At 46.0% G+C, this 20584-nt stretch overlaps 1 protein-coding gene across 1 annotated transcript in view; it reads right to left on the bottom strand.

The window, feature by feature from the left end:
• Nucleotides 1-3245: 3245 nt before the first annotated feature.
• Nucleotides 3246-20584, bottom strand: part of LOC138664100 (zinc finger protein 182-like) — a 43054-nt gene continuing 25715 nt past the window's right edge. Inside the window, exon 11 of the mRNA XM_069750527.1 lies at nt 3246-4885. Within this exon, the coding sequence (XP_069606628.1) occupies nt 3477-4885 (1409 nt within the window). The 3' untranslated portion in view covers nt 3246-3476. The remainder of the gene's footprint in view (nt 4886-20584) is intronic.

The following is a 20584-nucleotide window of genomic DNA, read 5'->3' as shown; positions in this document are numbered from 1 at the left end:
TTCATCAAAACAATAAACTCATTCAAACTCTACTTATTCCGTAATCCCCCCCCCCCCCCCCCCCACTTCTCTTTGTGCATCCATAAAAAGCTAGAGTTTATGGAATCGGGTAATGTCCATCTATACATTAAAGGAGATACCATCAGGTGTCCTTCAACTGGGCTCTCAGTCTATCTTTGATAGCTGGTGATAATGTAGGAATAAGGAAAGACCAAGTCGTGAGAAACTTCCCCGTTAAGTCTCTCTCTGTTGGTTAATGTTTCCAACCAATCCATTTTGAATAGGAACATTATTTTTGTCTGTATTACTTATTTGGATGGTATATTAGGGTTCAACCAATGGCATAATATGTTCTTACTAACTGCCGACGCCCATATTACAAAAATTGATTTTATATGCTTGGGCAGAGATTGCTGAGATTCCTCCAACATAACGATTGCCCGTTGCAGTGTAAGTGGGAATGTAATATGACAGGTAGTCTCTAGTTCTACATATGTCTAGTGATCAGCCAGTGTGCTCGTTACTCAAGATTTCCGAGTATGCTCAGGTAATCTGAGTATTTTGGGTGTGGTCGGAGATTTAGTTTCTGTCGCCGCAGCTGCATAATTTGCGGCTGCTAGAAAGCCTGAACACATGTGGGAATTCCCTAACAAACAGACAATCCCCCACATGTATTCAGGCTGTCTAGCAGCAGCAAATCATTGTACCATCCCTGCTGTCATAACTGCATGGCTTCCCATCTCCCCTCTTACTCACCACTCTGGGCCATGCTGTGAGTTCTGTCTTCTGCCGACTTCATGTCCTTGCTTGCTGCATGCTTCCTGGCTGTATGCTTAGGGCGGTGGCCCCGGCACTTCCTGTTTCTTGTAAAGACTGTGTGCATCTTCCTAAGGTGTCCCCAGCCAATTGCCAAGAGGCATCAGGTACTTAAGGCATCTCCACTCCTAGGGGGATGCCTGAGCAATGTACTTTCTCAGTTAGTGTTTTGCTGCCAGGTCCTGTCTTGCTGTGTCGCTCGTTTCAGCCACCCAGGGGGGCTTCGTACCCTTGGCTGCACCTGTTTCCAGTGTCTCTTGTTTCAGCCACCCGGGGACTTTATACCCCGGTCTGAATCCTTGTTTCTGTGCCTTGTCCCATACCTGACCCTGTCTGAACTAAGTCCTATAACGGTGTCAGTTTCTATCCCTGTCTGTAGCCTTTTCTATCCTGCTGTTTTTCCTTGTGTTGACTCCTTCTACTCTTTGCTCCGCAACCTGCGGCTTTGCTCCACAACCTGCGGCTCTGCTCTTTGCTCCGCAACATACGGCTCTGCTCTTAGCTACGCAACCTGTGGCTCTGCTCTTTTCTCCGCAATCTGCGGCTCTGCTGCACATCTTGCGGTTCTGCTCTTCTCCACCTCCTGCGGTTCTGCACTGCTCCACTTTCTGTGGTTCTGCTCTGCCTCCTGCGGTTCTACTCTGCTCCGCCTCCCGTGGTTCTGCTTCTTTAGTCTGTACTGGTTCCTGCCTGTATTCCTGTGTCCCTCCAGGCTGAACTGGTTCCTATCTGATCCCTATTCATACCAGCCTACGCTCCTGTCCTACTCGAACCTGTTCCAGTCCCGATAGCCGTGCCCGCCTGCCTGCCTTGAGTGCCAACCATGCGCACCTGCCTAGTGCCATCTGGGCCCGCCTTCCTGCCAGAGTGCCAGCCATGCCTGTCCGTACTAGCTCGCACCTGTCACTAGGGTTTCGTCCCTCCGTGGGATCAGCTGTGACAGCCAGACAACGCCCTGGAGTGGTGCCTGGCAGCGATCTGCCGCACAAGCCTGAATTCACCATCAGAGGCTCCAGTGAACACCAAGGTAGGTGCTTAGTCACGCCCCTTCCATGGTAGTCTAGTCTGTGGCACAGTGGGGCCACATTCCCACGCTCACGCCACAAGCATAACAATCAGGTAGTTGAAGCAACACAAACTTAATCTCTGAGCACACCCAACATACTCGGAGATCACCCGAGCATGCTCGGAAATCTCAAGTAACGAGCATACTCGCTCATCACTATATGTATCCTAAGCCATAGATATTGTATTCCTGGACAACTCCACAGGTGATGGAAGATGTCTGTGTTGTGTGTTCTACATTTTGAGCATGTATACAATGTTGTAGGTGAAATTTTGTCCTGCATTGACGAAGTGATGTATGCCCTATGGATAATCAATAAAGCCATGTCCGTGTAACTACTATAGGGAATAAATTTCTTCTGTGACATCGTAGCATCCAAATTACCCATCTAGAAGGCCGGGTGTCTCTCCCCTCCCAAGACCAAAGCTAACGTAGTATGGAATATATTTTGCTCATTGAAGCATTCTGCAATCTGAGGGTTTTAAGAAAGACCTCCATGTTATTCAACTGAGCTGTGTCTTTCCTACCTCTAGTATATTTTTGGGCTAGGCTACGTGCCTGAAGGAAGAGGAATGGCCGGTGTCTAAAAAAAAAAAAGGAAAGCGCTGTGTTATTGTCTCAAAAGATAATAGGGAGAAATTCTGATCCAACATGTCAGCCCACATAGACTGATGAAGAGACGTAAACATCTTGGTACATTCCTGTTTTGCCAAGGTTACATAATGTTCAGGTGGACAATTATTCATAAAATTAGGATTGCTTAGAAATGGCTGAAAGGGAGACAGATCACCTGTCCCTCCACATATTTTTTTCCCGCTCCTACATGTCAAAATAGTTTGCCACAAAACCGAGTGTTCTCTAATATCATCAGGGAGCTCATCGTTACCAAGCTGGATCAGAGCGGTTAGTGACACCTGAGGGCTCAACTGTTTCTCCAATTGTACGTTGGCAAAATGGGAGACCCTGCAAATCCAACCCACAATGTACCTAAAGTTAGCTGCCAGATTGTATCTTCCAATATCCAGAAAATTAATTCCTCCCTCTCTTCTGGGCAATTGTAGCTTGAGCAATCTTATATGCGTTCTCACCCCATATGAACCTCCTAAACGCTGCATTTAATTGTTTAATATCTGGTTGTGACAATAACAGTGGAATAGCTTGTAATAAGTATAGCAACTTTGGAAAGATGACCCTTTTAATCAAATAGCATCTGTAACGGGGTCTACTGTGCTGTAGTACCTCTTTCAGCACCCCCCGTGTTTCAGGAGGTCCACTCTGCTTTTGCTGGATTCTGAATGAAGGACGCTGGCTGGAATTCCTTGATTATGTGAGAGCATATAAAAGCTGAGTGCTACTCCACGTATTTCCAGTCTAAACACACTTTATTCACAGGACACAGACTATATAACACAGATACACATGGCAGGCCAATAGAAAAAGCAGGCCAGACATACATTACAATAGCTGCAGGGGGCCGGAGCCTGCTGATATTTACTGTGGGAATTACAAAGGTGGGGGAGGTCAGAAGGAGAATATCTTGTCCCCTCTGCCCAGGGATGCAGCCTGTGGACTGATGCATTTCACATGGAACCTATTATACATAATATATATACTGCATAACATATTCTTGGTGCTGGGGCTCTGTAACAGCATCTACCTGAACTTTGTGAGTTTCTTGATGCGAAACAAGATTTGATTTCCTTTTAAAACATTTCCCACATTCTGAACATGAAAATGGCTTTTCCTCTGTGTGAGTTATCTGATGTTTAATAACATTTGATTTATCTATAAAACATTTCCCACATTCTGAACATGAAAATGGCTTTTCCCCCGTGTGAGTTCTCTGATGTGTAACAAGATGTGATTTCTTTGTAAAACATTTCCCACATTCTGAACATGAAAATGGCTTTTCCCCCGTGTGAGTTCTCTGATGTGTAACAAGATGTGATTTCTTTATAAAACATTTCCCACATTCTGAACATGAAAATGGCTTTTCCCCTGTGTGACTTCTCTGATGTGTAACAAGACCGAATTTACGTCTAAAACATTTCCCACATTCCGAACATGGAAATGGCTTTTCACCAGTGTGAGTTCTCTGATGTCTAACAAGATGTGATATCCGATTAAAACAACCCCCACATTCGGAACATAAAAACAGTTTTTCCCCTGTGTGAGTTGTTTGATGTGTCACAAGACTTTGTTTCTCACTAAAACATTTCCCACATTCTGAGCATGAAAATGGCTTTTCACCAGTGTGAGTTCTTTGATGTGTAACAAGATATGGTTTATCTATAAAACATTTCCCACATTCTGAACATGAATATGGCTTTTCCCCTGTGTGAGTTCTCTGATGTACAACAAGATGTGATTTATCTATAAAACATTTCCCACATTCTGAACATGAAAATGGCTTTTCACCAGTGTGAGTTCTTTGGTGTTTAACAAGTTGGCATTTATGTAAAAAACACTTCCCACATTCTGAACATAAAAATGGCTTTTCCCCTGTGTGAATTTTCTGATGTACAACAAGATGTGATTTAACTTTAAAACATTTCCCACATTCTGAACATGAAAATGGCTTTTCCCCTGTGTGAATTTTCTGATGTACAACAAGATGTGATTTAACTTTAAAACATTTCCCACATTCTGAACATGAAAATGGCTTTTGCCCAGTGTGAGTTCTCTGATGTGTAACAAGATTTTTTTTCTCACTAAAACATTTCCCACATTCTGAGCATAAAAATGGCTTCTCCCCTGTGTGAGGTTTTTGAGCTACTTCATGTTCATCAGTACTTTTGTGTTTTTTGTTTTTCATATTTTCCTTTAATAAAGTAGAAGAAAGGACCTGTTTAAAAGGATCAGATGATAGATTTTTCCTAAGATGGGCTTGAGGTATATCTTTGATAATTACATGGTCTTCATATGTATCTGATATGATACCTTGATCCCCTGCTGCAAAATCTGAAAATATCAGATGTCCCTCTGAGCTCCTGATACCGTCATCTGCCAAGAATAAAATTATTTGTCAATAACACTGCATTGAAATTCTATTAATATTTATATTATCTAAATAGACTGACTAAGACAGTAGACTAATACCCAAGGACTAGTAGATTATGATGTTAGGCCACCAGGTTTTGCTTTTTCAATATCTTCACATCTCTGTTGAAGCCGTATTCTCTGTAGGTTCTGGTTTCACTTCACCTGTCACCAATCATTTGCAGCTTCATGTTCAGTGGACCCTTATCAATTTAACTTCAAGTCAGTGCTATTAAATAGTGTTCATCTCTCATACACTCCCTGACAGGTATATACTGTACTTGCATCTAGCACAGAGCACAGAAGTGGTCACTTAAAAATAAGCAATGGCTTTTATGCAAGTGTAGGTTTTCATTTTTTTTTTTTTATAAAAAGAAACTAAGCAATAGATAAAAGATATGAGAAGAAGTTTTTTATACTATTTTATATGTAAAGGAACTCAACAGAAAGCATTGGATTCCATCATAAATACGGGAGCACTGGGCATCTGAAAATGAATTTGCAGCAGTGTCCTCAGTCATTAATGGTTCACAGTTGTTGGTTCTTTCAAAGATCACCTAGCTTGAAGGCTACGGACACCTTTGTGCACAACAAATAGGTAACCACATATGTGACTAAGCCTCTGTGGTAATAAAGTTCCACATATCTGTTTTTGCATGGAGCTATCCTGCTCATCAGAAACCTTCAGACCTTTTTTTTCACTTCTTCCACATTCAAACTTTTTTCTCTCGGGATGTTTCTCCAGCTTTGTTCACATGATATGTTTTGATTTCTCATGAGCTTGCACAGCTGAAGTTACATTATCCCCCACCTTCTTCAATTTCTATGGCTGTTTACCACAACCAAGCACACTAACTGCCAGTCAGGGATATGATTTCTCCGTCATTCTTTCCCTCTCCATGGGACATATTCACACTATGAAGTTCTCCACCGTAAAAATATTGGCGTCTGGTGGTTCATGAGGAAAAAACGTCAACATACAATATTCTGATTCAGTTAATGAACCAGGAGATTCTGGATGACATGCGAGTACGATCTGGAAATGCAGACCCATTCCCTTGAATGGGCAAATTCAATCAAGCGGATCAAAAACAGATATGTGTCCATTTTTCCATTTTTTGCCGGACATCTTTGGAGTGTGTTCACACCTGAGTTTCTGAGTTTTGATTGTTCTTTTCAGGAAAATGGAATTTATGTCCAAAAGAGATCGGTTGCACAACTGAAGCAAACAGAAGTCGAGTGGGCCTATTAATGGTGGTCCGTCTGGGTTCCTTTATTATTATTATTATATGTGTTCTTTTATACAATGGAAATCAAAGTTCTGAGTGATGAGCTTTTTTTGCTGCTAAAAAATATATATTTATATAATATGAATGTAAGTTAAGGTGTCATATTTATTCACACTATTTACCGATCACCATAAATCACTATATTGTACATGTTGTTACAATTACAGGGACACAACATATGTCCATATTTACTGTGATGATTTTGTATCATTTTTGAAAATGATTCTATAGTTAGAAATCTCTGGTGATTAGATTTCAGCACTTATAATGTTCTGGCGAGATATCTGTATATAATGTTATATTATGCATGTAAAGAAGAATGCTTTTGAGGTTTTAAGGCTGAGAAAATTCTCCAGAACAGTACAGCCTGTGGCTCCCTAGTAATGTTTCTACCTTCCATATCAGGGGTCTTGAGTTCAGATCCCCGGCGCTGACAAACTACAAAAGTGTATTAATAGACATCCACTGAGTGTCCTGTATAAAACAGGACTGTGAATACAGAAGTATCTCTTCTGCTTCATAAATGGCAAAAACAAAAGGCCCTAAAAAGGTTAAGTACATGATATGTAATGGTAACAAAAAAGGGCCTATTAATCGTGGTTCATTTGGGTTTCTTTATTATTATTTATTATTTGTGTTCTTTTTTAGAATGGAAATCAAAGTTCTGAGTGATAAGCTTTTTTTGCCGTTAAAAAATACATATTTATATAAGAATGTAAACAAAGGTGTCATTTTTATTCACACTATTTACTCATCACCATAAATCACTAGATGGTGGCCCGATTCTAACGCATCGGGAATTCTAGAATATGCATGTCCACGTAGTATACTGCACAGCCCACGTAGTGTATTGCCCAGCCACGTAGTATACAGCACAGAGCCACGTAGTATATTGCTCAGCCACGTAGTATATTGCCCAGTCACGTAGTATATTGCTCAGCCACGTAGTATATTGCCCAGTGACGTAGTATATTGCCCAGCCACGTAGTATATTGCCCAGCCACGTAGTATATTGCTCAGCCACGTAGTATATTGCCCAGTCACGGAGTATACAGCACAGAGCCACGTAGTATATTGCCCAGCCACGTAGTATATTGCCCAGTCACGTAGTATATTGCCCAGTCACGTAGTATACAGCACAGACATGTCCAGACACTGCCCAGCCACGTAGTATACTGCCCAGTCACGTAGTATATTCCCAGTCACGTAGTATATTGCCCAGCCACGTAGTATATTGCCCAGTCACGTAGTATATTGCCCAGTCACGTAGTATATTGCCCAGCCACGTAGTATATTGCCCAGTCACGGAGTATACAGCACAGAGCCACGTAGTATATTGCCCAGTCACGTAGTATACAGCACAGACATGTAGTATACTGCCCAGCCACGTAGTATACTGCCCAGTCACGTAGTATATTGCCCAGTCACGTAGTATATTGCCCAGCCACGTAGTATATTGCCCAGCCACGTAGTATATTGCCCAGCCACGTAGTATATTGCCCAGCCACGTAGTATACAGCACAGACATGTATACTGCCCAGCCACGTAGTATACTGCCCAGTCACGTAGTATATTGCCCAGTCACATAGTATATTGCCCAGCCACGTAGTATATTGCCCAGTCACATAGTATATTGCCCAGCCACGTAGTATATTGCCCAGTCACGGAGTATACAGCACAGAGCCACGTAGTATATTGCCCAGCCACGTAGTATATTGCCCAGCCACGTAGTATATTGCCCAGTCACGTAGTATATTGCCCAGCCACGTAGTATATTGCCCAGCCACGTAGTATATTGCCCAGCCACGTAGTATATTGCCCAGCCACGTAGTATATTGCCCAGCCACGGAGTATAGTGCCCAGCCACGGAGTATAGTGCCCAGTCACGGAGTATAGTGCCCAGTCACGAAGTATATTGCAGTCACGTAGTATACAGCACAGACATGTAGTATACTGCCCAGCCACGTAGTATACTGCCCAGTCACGTAGTATATTGCCCAGCCACGTAGTATATTGCCCAGCCACGTAGTATATTGCCCAGCCACGTAGTATACAGCACAGACATGTATACTGCCCAGCCACGTAGTATACTGCCCAGTCACGTAGTATATTGCCCAGTCACGTAGTATATTGCCCAGCCACGTAGTATATTGCCCAGTCACATAGTATATTGCCCAGCCACGTAGTATATTGCCCAGTCACGGAGTATACAGCACAGAGCCACGTAGTATATTGCCCAGCCACGTAGTATATTGCCCAGCCACGTAGTATATTGCCCAGTCACGTAGTATATTGCCCAGCCACGGAGTATATTGCCCAGCCACGGAGTATAGTGCCCAGCCACGGAGTATAGTGCCCAGTCACGGAGTATAGTGCCCAGTCACGGAGTATAGTGCCCAGTCACGAAGTATATTGCAGTCACGTAGTATACAGCACAGACATGTAGTATACTGCCCAGCCACGTAGTATATTGCCCAGTCACGTAGTATATTGCCCAGTCACGTAGTATATTGCTCAGCCACGTAGTATATTGCCCAGTCACATAGTATACAGCACAGAGCCACGTAGTATATTGCCCAGCAACATAGTATACAGCACAGACATGTAGTATACTGCCCAGCCACGTAGTATATTGCCCAGCGACGTAGTATACAGCAGAGCCACGTAGTATATTGCCCAGCCACGTAGTATACAGCACAGAGCCACGTAGTATATTGCCCAGTCACGTAGTATATAACACTGCCCACGCAGTATATAACAGTGGCCACGTAATATATAGCACAGCCCACACAGTATATAGCACAGCCCACGGAGTATATCACACAGCCCACATAGTATATAACACTGCCTATGTAGTATATAGCAGCCATGCAGTATCTAAGACAGCCCACGTAGTATACAGCAGTGTGGGCACCATTTTCCTGTTAAAAAACTAATTAAAATAAAAAATAGTTATATACTCACCCCCCTGGGATCCACCGAAGCTCCGGCGATATGCGCGCGGCTGCTGCCATCTTCCGTTCCCAGGATGCATTGCGAAATTTCCCAGATGACTTAGCAGTCTCGCGAGACCGCTAAGTCTTCAGGGTAATTTCGCAATGCATCGCTGGGAACGGAAGATGGCGGCCGGCGCAAGCGGCTCGTCGGACTACGGAGGGCGAGTATAGCAGGGTTTTTTTTGTTTTTATTATTCTCAACATTACATTTTTTTTTTTACTATTGATGCCGCATAGGCAGCATCAATAGTAAAAAGTTGGACACACAGGGTTAACCCTGCTGTTCTGTTGGTCAAAAATGACCGACTTTGAACTTCAATATTCTTTAAAATATTCAAGATGCGGCTCTGAAACCCGTGGCCGACCGACCCATCCTCATTTAAGTCAATCAACCACAAGTTTCAGAACCGCATCTTGAACACCCAAAAAAATACCAAAGTTCAAAATAGGTCTCCCCAGACCGAACAGAACAGCAGGGTTAATAGCAGCGGTAACAGAGTGCGTTACCCGCAGCATAACGCGGTCCGTTACCGCCGGCATTAACCCTGTGTGAGCGGTGACCAGGAGGGGAGTATGCGGGCGCTGGGCTCTGACTGCGGGGAGTAAGGAGCGGCCATTTTCTTCCGGACTGTGCCCGTCGCTGATTGGTCGTGGCTCTTTTGCCGCGACCAATCAGCGATTTGGATTTCCATGACAGACAGACAAAGAGACAGACGGAAGTGACCCTTAGACAATTATATAGTAGACTAGATTGTGGCCCGATTCTAACGCATCGGGTATTCTAGAATATGCATGTCCCAGTAGTATATGGACAATGATGATTCCAGAATTCGCGGCAGACTGTGCCCGTCACTGATTGGTCGAGGCGACCTTTATGACATCATCGTTGCCATGGCAACCATTATGACATCATCGTCGCTGTGCCCGTTGCTGGCGGCCTCGACCAATCAGAGAGCCGGGATTTCCAGGACAGACAGACAGACGGAAAAACCCTTAGACAATTATATATATAGATGTTGTTACAATTACAGGGACACAACATATGTCCATATTTACTGTGATGATTTTGTATCATTTTTGAAAATGATTCTATAGTTAGAAATCTCTGGTGATTACATTTCAGAACTTATAATGTTCTGGCATGATATCTGTATATAATATTATATTATGCATGTAGAGAAGAATGCTTTTGAGGTTTTTAGGCTGAGAAAATTCTCCAGAACAGTACAGCCTGTGGCTCCCTAGTAATGTTTCCACCTTCCATATCAGGAGTCTTGAGTTCGGATCCCTGGCACTGACAAACTTCAAAAGTATATTAAAAGACATCCACTGAGTGCCCTGCATTAAACAGGACTGTGAATACAGAAGTATCTCTTCTGCATCAAAAGTGGCAAAAACAAAAGGATCTAAAAAGGTTAAGTACATGATATGTAATGGTAACACAAAACTGCCATGAGTATAGAGCTATAACTGAAAAAAATCACTACTAAAAGTAAAACCGTGAAGTAAAAACGATCAATATCTTTTATCACAGGAAGATGTCAGAATGTAAGAACATCATTGTACAAAAATGAGGAAGGGATCCAAAATCTGTTTAGGATTTAGGAATACAGACACACAATCCACGTGTTTAATTAGGGGAAAAATATACTATGTAATGATCAGAGTGGATGGTAGTAGGTTTACAAAATATGGATTTTTGTGTACTCACCGTAAAATCCTTTTTGTCAGAGCCACTCATTGGGGGACACAGGACTGTGGGTGTATGCTGCTGCCACTAGGAGGCTGACACTAAGTAAATACAAAAAAGGGTTAGCTCCTCCTCTGCAGTATACACCGCCCACTGGCTCCGGATAATACCAGTTCGTAGCAAAGCAGTAGGAGATTAACAAAACACGCTTAACCATAGAAACAACATGTCATAGACTAGAACAGTTATTATAGGCAACAAGCCAAACAAGGGTGGGTGCCGTGTCCCCCAATGAGTGGCTCCGAGAAAAGGATTTTACGGTGAGTACACAAAAATCCCTATTTCTCCATCGCCACATTGGGGGACTCAGGACCGTGGGACGTCCAAAAGCAGTCCCTGGGTGGGAAATAACCCAACAGTGTAAACTTATGGCACCTGTTACCGCTGCCTGCAGAATAAGCCGACCCAGGCTTGCATCTGAAGATGCCTGTGTATGGACATTGTAATGCTTTGAAAAGGTGTGCAGGCTAGACCAGGTAGCAGCTTTGCAAACCTGCTCTGCAGACGCTTGATTCCGAAAGGCCCAGGAAGCACCCACCGAGCGAGTGGAGTGTGCCCTCAGGCCCGCAGGGATAGGCTTGCCTCTGACGCGGTAAGCCTCCTGAATAGTCAACCGAATCCATCTGGCGATTGTCGACTTAGAGGCGGCCAGTCCCTTCCGGTGTCCCGCCGGGAGCACGAACAGAGCATCCGTCTGTCGAAAAGATGCCGTCCTGGACAGGTACTTCCTGAGGGCTCTGACAAGATCCAAGGAGTGAAGAGCCTTCTCCACGCGGTGCGTTGGAGCAGGGCAAAGAGACAGAAGTACGACATCCTCATTGAGGTGTAAGGAAGACACTACCTTCGGGAGGAAAGTAGGGGACGGTCGGAGAACTACCTTGTCCAGGTGGAACGTAAGGAACGGCGTCCTACAGGAAAGAGCCGCCAACTCCGAGACTCGTCTGATCGAGGTAATAGCGACCAGAAAAGCCACTTTCTATGAAAGGAGATGCAGAGAGATGTCCTGCAACGGCTCGAAGGGGGATTCCTGTAGGACACCTAGGACCAGATTAAGTCGATGGATGCTAAGAATTCATCGTGTTCCATCGAGGCAATGACGGAACGGAGGGATTCCATCCTGAAATGACGGACAACTCCGTTCAAGAGCTTTAGGTCCAGGATGGGCCTTACTGTTCCATCCGTTTTGGTGACCATAAACAGGTTTGAATAAAAACCATGGAATCTCTCGTCCTCTGGGACAGGGACAATCACTCCGTCTTGTCGGAGCGACTGGATGGCCTGGGAAAAGGCTCGGGTGCGCCGTCCCGCTTCGGGAGGGCGGGAAGCGAAACACCGGTTTGGAGGGGAGGAAAAATCGATTTTGCAACCGGAGGACACCAGATCCCTGACCCACTCGTCGTGAACAACGGCGAGCCAGGCATGACGGAATGAGAGAAGGCGTTCGCCAACTTTGCTGGTGTCGTCCGGACGGGATTGCGAGTCATTTGGAAGATGATTGGGGTCTGGACCTAGATTGTGTGGAGCGGCCCTTCCAGGAATGGTTGGGCCTGTATGAAGCCTGAGGGATTTTGTCTCTGGCGGCACGGCGCCCCGAACCAGGGAAACTGGCCGAGGAATGCCATGAGTAGGCTCCACGAAAGGGCCGAAACCGGGCCTGTGGCTGTCTTCGGAACGGTTGCCTGAATCTCTGCTGGGGAAGGGAAGCACTATTACCCCCCGTAGCGTCGGAAATCAGTTTGTCCAGTTTTTCACCAAAAAGACGGCCACTGAGATATGGCAGAGGCGTGAGCGACTTTTTAGATACAGAGTCCGCTCGCCAGTTCCTCAGGCATAGCACTCTCCTAATCACCACAGCGTTAGCAGCCGTAAGTGCAGAGCAGTTAGACGCATCCAGGGAAGCGTTTACTAAGTAATCGCCAGCCAAGGAGATCTGATTTGCAAGCTCCGCTATGTCAGGAGAAAGGACGCTGTTCTGTAGGGTCTTATGCAGAGAGTCTGCCCTGTTGTGAATTCTGTGGCTGAGTTCACTTCTGTGGTCACAAGTGGTATTGCAGTCTCTGGGCTTCCTCCCTCAGGTGTTTTGGTGAGCTCGTTGGCTGCCTTGCTATTTAGCTCCACCTGAGTCTGTCTTCCTTGCTCCTTGTCAATGTTCCAGTGTTGGATCTGAGCTACTGCATCTTTCCTTGGGCCTGCTGCTCTGCTAGATAAGTGCTTCTAGTTTGTTTTCTGTTTTTTCTGTCCAGCTTGCTATTAACTTTTGCTGGAAGCTCTGAGAAGCAAAGGGGTGCACCGCCGTGCTGTTAGTTCGGCACGGTGGGTCTTTTTGCCCCTTTGCGTGGTTTTCGTTTTAGGGTTTTTTGTAGACTGCATAGTTCTCTTTGCTATCCTCGCTCTGTCTAGAATATCGGGCCTCACTTTGCTGAATCTATTTCATTCCTACGTTTGTCTTTTCATCTTGCTAACAGTCATTATATGTGGGGGGCTGCCTATTCCTTTGGGGTATTTCTCTGAGGTAAGTCAGGCTTGTATTTCTATCTTCAGGCTAGTCAGCTCCTCAGGCAGTGCCGAGTTGCATAGGTAGTTGATAGGCGCAATCCACTGCTGCTTATAGTTGTGTGAGGATAGATCAGGTACTGCAGTCTACAGAGATTCCACGTCTCAGAGCTCGTCCTATTGTTTTTGGTTATTGCCAGATCTCTGTATGTGCGCTGATTACTGCACGCTGTGTTGCCTGATTGCCAGCCATAACAGTACAAGGAGCCCCTCCAATGATTTCCAATAGAGGGAAAAAAGAAATCCTGACATTTTTTTTTCTTAGCTCTGTCTTCAGTCTTTTTTTTCCCCTAGACATTAGAGTGCTTCAGGACACAGCTGTGGACATGGATATTCAGGCTCTGTGCTCCTCAATGGATAATCTCGTTGTAAATGTACAAAAGATTCAAGATACTATTGATCAGAAATCGATGCTAGAACCAAGAATTCCGATTCCTGATTTGTTTTTTGGTGACAGAACTAAGTTCCTGAGCTTCAGAAATAATTGTAAGCTATTTTTGGCCTTGAAACCTCATTCTTCTGGTAATCCTATTCAACAGGTTTTGATTATTATTTCTTTTTTGCGCGGCGACCCACAGGACTGGGCGTTTTCTCTTGCACCAGGAGATTCTGCATTGAGTAATGTTGATGCATTTTTCCAGGCGCTGGGATTGCTTTACGATGAGCCTAATTCAGTGGATCAAGCTGAGAAAAATCTGCTGGCTTTATGCCAGGGTCAGGATGATGTAGAAGTATATTGTCAGAAATTTAGGAAATGGTCAGTACTCACTCTGTGGAATGAATCTGCACTAGCGGCTTTGTTCAGAAAGGGTCTCTCTGAAGCTCTTAAGGATGTAATGGTGGGATTTCCTATGCCTGCTGGTTTGAATGAGTCTATGTCCTTGGCCATTCAGATCGGTCGTCGCTTGCGCGAGCGTAAATCTGTGCACCATCTGGCGGTATTGTCTGAGAGTAAGCCTGAGCCTATGCAGTGCGACAGGACTATGACTAAAGTAGAACGGCACGAACACAGACGTCTGAACAGACTGTGTTTCTATTGTGGTGATTCTACTCATGCTATTTCTAATTGTCCTAAACGCACTAGGCGGTTCGATAGCTCTGCCGTTATTGGTACTGTACAGTCCAAATTCCTTTTGTCCATTACCTTAATGTGCTCTTTGTCATCATATTCTGTCATGGCGTTTGTGGATTCAGGCGCTGCCCTGAATCTGATGGATTTGGATTATGCTAAACGTTGTGGATTTTTCTTGGAGCCTTTGCGGTGTCCTATTCCGTTGAGAGGAATTGATGCTACACCTTTGGCCAAGAATAAGCCTCAGTACTGGGCCCAGCTGACCATGTGCATGGCTCCTGCACATCAGGAAGTTATTCGCTTTTTGGTACTGCATAATTTGCATGATGTGGTCGTGTTGGGGTTGCCATGGCTACAAACCCATAATCCAGTATTGGATTGGAACTCTATGTCGGTAACCAGCTGGGGTTGTCAGGGAGTACATGGTGATGTTCCATTTTTGTCTATTTCGTCATCCATTCCTTCTGACATCCCAGAGTTCTTGTCGGACTTTCAGGATGTATTTGAAGAGTCCAAGTCTGATGCCCTACCTCCGCATAGGAATTGTGATTGTGCTATCGATTTGATTCCTGGTAGTAAATTCCCTAAGGGTCGTTTATTTAATTTGTCCGTACCTGAACACACCGCTATGCGCAGTTATGAGAAGGAGTCCCTGGAGAAGGGACATATTCGCCCATCGTCGTCACCATTGGGAGCAGGGTTCTTTTTTGTAGCCAAGAAGGATGGTTCGCTAAGACCGTGTATTGATTACCGCCTTCTTAATAAGATCACTGTTAAGTTTCAGTATCCCTTGCCATTGATATCTGACTTGTTTGCTCGGATTAAGGGGGCTAGTTGGTTTACTAAGATTGATCTTCGTGGTGCGTATAATCTGGTGAGAATCAGGCAGGGAGATGAATGGAAAACGGCATTTAATACGCCCGAGGGTCATTTTGAGTATCTGGTGATGCCGTTCGGACTTGCCAATGCTCCATCTGTTTTTCAGTCTTTTATGCATGACATTTTCCGTGAGTATCTGGATAAATTCTTGATTGTTTACTTGGATGACATTTTGATCTTCTCAGATGATTGGGAGTCTCATGTGAAGCAAGTCAGAATGGTTTTCCAGGTACTGCGTGCTAATTCCTTGTTCGTGAAGGGATCAAAGTGTCTCTTCGGTGTGCAGAAAGTTTCATTTTTGGGGTTCATCTTTTCCCCTTCTACTATCGAGATGGATCCGGTTAAGGTTCAGGCCATCCAGGATTGGACTCAGCCGACATCTCTAAAAAGTCTGCAGAAATTCCTGGGCTTTGCTAATTTTTATCGTCGCTTCATCTGTAATTTTTCTAGCATTGCCAGACCATTGACCGATTTGACCAAGAAGGGTGCTGATTTGGTTAATTGGTCTTCTGCTGCCGTGGAAGCTTTTCAGGAGTTGAAGCGTCGTTTTTGCTGTGCCCCTGTGTTGTGTCAACCTGATGTTTCTCTTCCGTTCCAGGTCGAGGTTGATGCTTCTGAGATTGGTGCAGGGGCGGTTTTGTCACAGAGAGGTTCTGGTTGCTCAGTGTTCAAACCATGTGCTTTCTTTTCCAGGAAATTTTCTGCTGCTGAGCGTAATTATGATGTGGGCAACCGAGAGTTGCTGGCCATGAAGTGGGCATTCGAGGAGTGGCGTCATTGGCTTGAGGGTGCTAAGCATCGCGTGGTGGTTTTGACTGATCATAAGAACCTTACTTATCTTGAGTCTGCCAAGCGCTTGAATCCTAGACAGGCCCGTTGGTCGTTATTTTTTGCTCGTTTTGATTTTGTGATTTCATACCTTCCGGGCTCTAAAAATGTGAAGGCGGATGCTCTGTCTAGGAGTTTTGTGCCCGACTCTCCGGGGTTATCTGAGCCGGCGAGTATCCTCAAGGAAGGAGTCATTGTGTCTGCCATCTCCCCTGATTTGCGGAGAGTGTTGCAGAAATTTCAGGCTAATAAACCTGATCGTTGTCCGGCCGAGAAACTGTTCGTCCCTGATAGGTGGACTAGTAAAGTTATCTCTGAACTTCATTGTTCGGTGCTGGCCGGTCATCCAGGAATCTTTGGTACCAGGGAGTTGGTTGCTAGATCCTTCTGGTGGCCATCTCTGTCACGGGATGTGCGTGCTTTTGTGCAGTCCTGTGGAATTTGTGCTAGGGCTAAGCCCTGCTGTTCACGTGCCAGTGGGTTGCTTTTGCCCTTGCCGGTCCCGAAGAGGCCTTGGACACATATTTCGATGGATTTCATTTCTGACCTTCCCGTTTCTCAAAAAATGTCGGTCATTTGGGTGGTCTGTGATCGCTTTTCTAAAATGGTCCATCTGGTGCCCTTGGTTAAATTGCCTTCCTCCTCTGATTTGGTGCCTTTGTTCTTCCAGCATGTGGTTCGTTTACATGGCATTCCTGAGAATATTGTTTCTGACAGAGGTTCCCAGTTTGTCTCGAGGTTCTGGCGAGCCTTTTGTGGTAGGATGGGCATTGACCTATCTTTTTCCTCGGCCTTCCATCCTCAGACTAATGGCCAGACCGAACGAACCAATCAGACCTTGGAAACATATCTGAGATGTTTTGTTTCCGCTGACCAGGATGATTGGGTGTCATTTTTGCCGTTGGCTGAGTTCGCCCTTAATAATCGGGCCAGCTCGGCTACCTTGGTCTCTCCATTTTTCTGCAATTCTGGGTTCCATCCTCGTTTCTCTTCAGGACAGGTTGAGTCTTCGGACTGTCCTGGTGTGGATTATGTGGTGGACAGGTTGCAGCAGATCTGGACTCAGGTAGTGGACAATTTGACCTTGTCCCAGGAGAAGGCTCAGCTTTTCGCTAATCGCAGACGCCGTGTGGGACCCCGACTTCGTGTTGGGGATCTGGTTTGGTTATCTTCTCGTCATATTCCTATGAAGGTTTCCTCTCCTAAATTTAAACCTCGTTTTATTGGTCCGTATAGGATTTCTGAGATTCTCAATCCGGTGTCTTTTCGTCTGACCCTCCCAGACTCCTTTTCCATACATAATGTATTCCATAGGTCGTTGTTGAGGAGATACGTGGCACCTATGGTTCCATCTGTGGAGCCTCCTGCCCCTGTTTTGGTGGAGGGGGAATTGGAGTATATTGTGGAGAAGATTTTGGATTCTCGTGTCTCTAGACGGAAACTCCAGTATCTGGTCAAATGGAAGGGTTATGCTCAGGAAGATAATTCCTGGGTTTTTGCCTCTGATGTCCATGCCCCAGATCTTGTTCGTGCCTTTCATGTGGCTCATCCTGGTCGGCCTGGGGGTTCTGGTGAGGGTTCGGTGACCCCTCCTCAAGGGGGGGGGTACTGTTGTGAATTCTGTGGCTGAGTTCACTTCTGTGGTCACAAGTGGTATTGCAGTCTCTGGGCTTCCTCCCTCAGGTGTTTTGGTGAGCTCGTTGGCTGCCTTGCTATTTAGCTCCACCTGAGTCTGTCTTCCTTGCTCCTTGTCAATGTTCCAGTGTTGGATCTGAGCTACTGCATCTTTCCTTGGGCCTGCTGCTCTGCTAGATAAGTGCTTCTAGTTTGTTTTCTGTTTTTTCTGTCCAGCTTGCTATTAACTTTTGCTGGAAGCTCTGAGAAGCAAAGGGGTGCACCGCCGTGCTGTTAGTTCGGCACGGTGGGTCTTTTTGCCCCTTTGCGTGGTTTTCGTTTTAGGGTTTTTTGTAGACTGCATAGTTCTCTTTGCTATCCTCGCTCTGTCTAGAATATCGGGCCTCACTTTGCTGAATCTATTTCATTCCTACGTTTGTCTTTTCATCTTGCTAACAGTCATTATATGTGGGGGGCTGCCTATTCCTTTGGAGTATTTCTCTGAGGTAAGTCAGGCTTGTATTTCTATCTTCAGGCTAGTCAGCTCCTCAGGCAGTGCCGAGTTGCATAGGTAGTTGATAGGCGCAATCCACTGCTGCTTATAGTTGTGTGAGGATAGATCAGGTACTGCAGTCTACAGAGATTCCACGTCTCAGAGCTCGTCCTATTGTTTTTGGTTATTGCCAGATCTCTGTATGTGCGCTGATTACTGCACGCTGTGTTGCCTGATTGCCAGCCATAACACTGCCCAAAAGGCCACGGCTTTGGCTACCCAAGTAGCAGCGAAGGAGGGGAAGAGTGCCGAGCCTGAAGCCTCAAAGACTGAACGGGCGAGGCTGTCAACTAGGCGGTCTGTGGGATCTTAGATAGAAGATCCGTCCGTCATGGAAAGGATAGTTTTAGAGGACAGACATGGGACAGGAGGATCCAAGGGAGGGGATTCTGTCCATTGTGTTTGGAGAAAAGGGATATTTGGACTCAAGAGATCTCTGGCCTTGAAAACGTTTGTCTGGACGCTCCCTATGTCGCTGGACTATGGCCTGGAACTCCGGGTGATTGGCAAACACCCTGTGAGTACGTTTACTCTTTTGAAGGACACCGAATTATCCGTACTGGAGGTCGCCGATTCCTCATCGACCTGGAGGGACTGGTTGATGGCCTCATTGAGACTATCTATAGTGCTCCGATAACCTGGCGACTCCAGATCTAGAGGCCCATCGGACTCAGGATCAGAGTCCTAGTTGGAAGCAGGAAGCGGAGCTACCAGACGCCAAAGCACCAGAGGGCCTGGGGGACGAGCTACGGACGCGCTTCCTAGATGGCCTCTTGTGCTTAGAATGAAAGCGGCCCCTGCCCTGCAGGCTGAAGATTCCGCAGCCGTAGGGGAATCCTCCTGAATAGGCGGATTAGTGGTCCTACTCCTGGTTGGATCCTGGAGGGACTCAATAGCCTTAGTCAAAGAAGCCATAGACTGCGAAAGTGACAAAGCCAACTCAGGGGGACTTTGTCACCGCGGGCTCGTTTGCGGTGGGGGGCTCCTGAGTGCTTTTAAGGTCACAAGCATTACAGAGCGGGGCAGTATGCCCGCTTGGTAGCGCAGCCTGACAGGAGGCGCAAGAAGTAAAAAACACTGTATGTGTTTTTGCAGACTTTTTGTGTTTAGGTAGAGACATGTTGTCTGTTAATCTCCGTGCAGGCTGTGCAGCTAGTAAAGCGGAGCACTGTGCGGCTAGTAAAGCAGAGCACTGTGCAGCTAGTAAAGCGGAGCACTGTGCTGCAGCTAGTAAAAACGGAGCGCTGAGTAAAGCGGAGATGGGAGCTGTGTCAGCGCGCAGCGCACGTACCCAGGTCCTGTGTCCAGATCACGGAGACCGGTGGGGAGAAGTAAAGTGGCGTTAAGGTCCCCCTGCTGTGGCAAGATGGCCACTGAGAGCTTGGAGGGCGTTTCTCGCAGTGTGCGAGAAGCGCTGAAGCGGTGGGCGGGGCCTTGCGCGTGACGCACTGTGGGCGGACCGCGGCCTAGCAGAATCAGAAGCCGGGGACTAAATTAAGCAGTGCCCGGCCGCAATATGCGGCCGAGCCTGCGGTGCGCTAGGGAGCCTCCCCTTACCTCAAAAGACTCACCTCTTGGGATCCTCTTCAGGTGAGGTATGAGGGGCGATGCAGTCCACCTCGATCCAGCGCCCTCTTGATGAGGGGCTGGAGGGGGACTGGGAAGCTCCTTGCAGCACTGCTATTCTTTTAGTGGTGGAGCAGAGGGAGGGCGGCCAGACAGTACTCTGGAAAAATGGCCTCTGTGTATCCTAAGGGTTCGCTCCCCTAGGATTTCACAGGGCATGTCCACGGCCGAGCATCCCAAGTCGCAGGAAAGGGTACATGGAATAAACTCGCCGTGCTCGCCTGTTGGTGTTTCGGGGGAGATCGGACCCCTTAAAAGGGTCCGTTGTCCCCTTCATTCTCTTGCGCAAAGTGAAAAAATAAAAATAAAAGTAAAACGTCAGGAAAAAAACAGACGCAGTGTGCCTCCTACGGACACGAAGCAAGAACTGGTATTATCCGAAGCCAGTGGGCGGTGTATACTGCAGAGGAGGAGCTAAACCTTTTTTGTATTTACTTAGTGTCAGCCTCCTAGTGGCAGCAGCATACACCCACGGTCCTGTGTCCCCCAATGTGGCGATGGAG

The sequence above is a fragment of the Ranitomeya imitator genome, chromosome 2 (assembly GCF_032444005.1).
Source record: "Ranitomeya imitator isolate aRanImi1 chromosome 2, aRanImi1.pri, whole genome shotgun sequence".
Lineage (NCBI taxonomy): Eukaryota > Metazoa > Chordata > Amphibia > Anura > Dendrobatidae > Ranitomeya > Ranitomeya imitator.
This window is presented reverse-complemented; position numbering and strand designations above follow the sequence as displayed.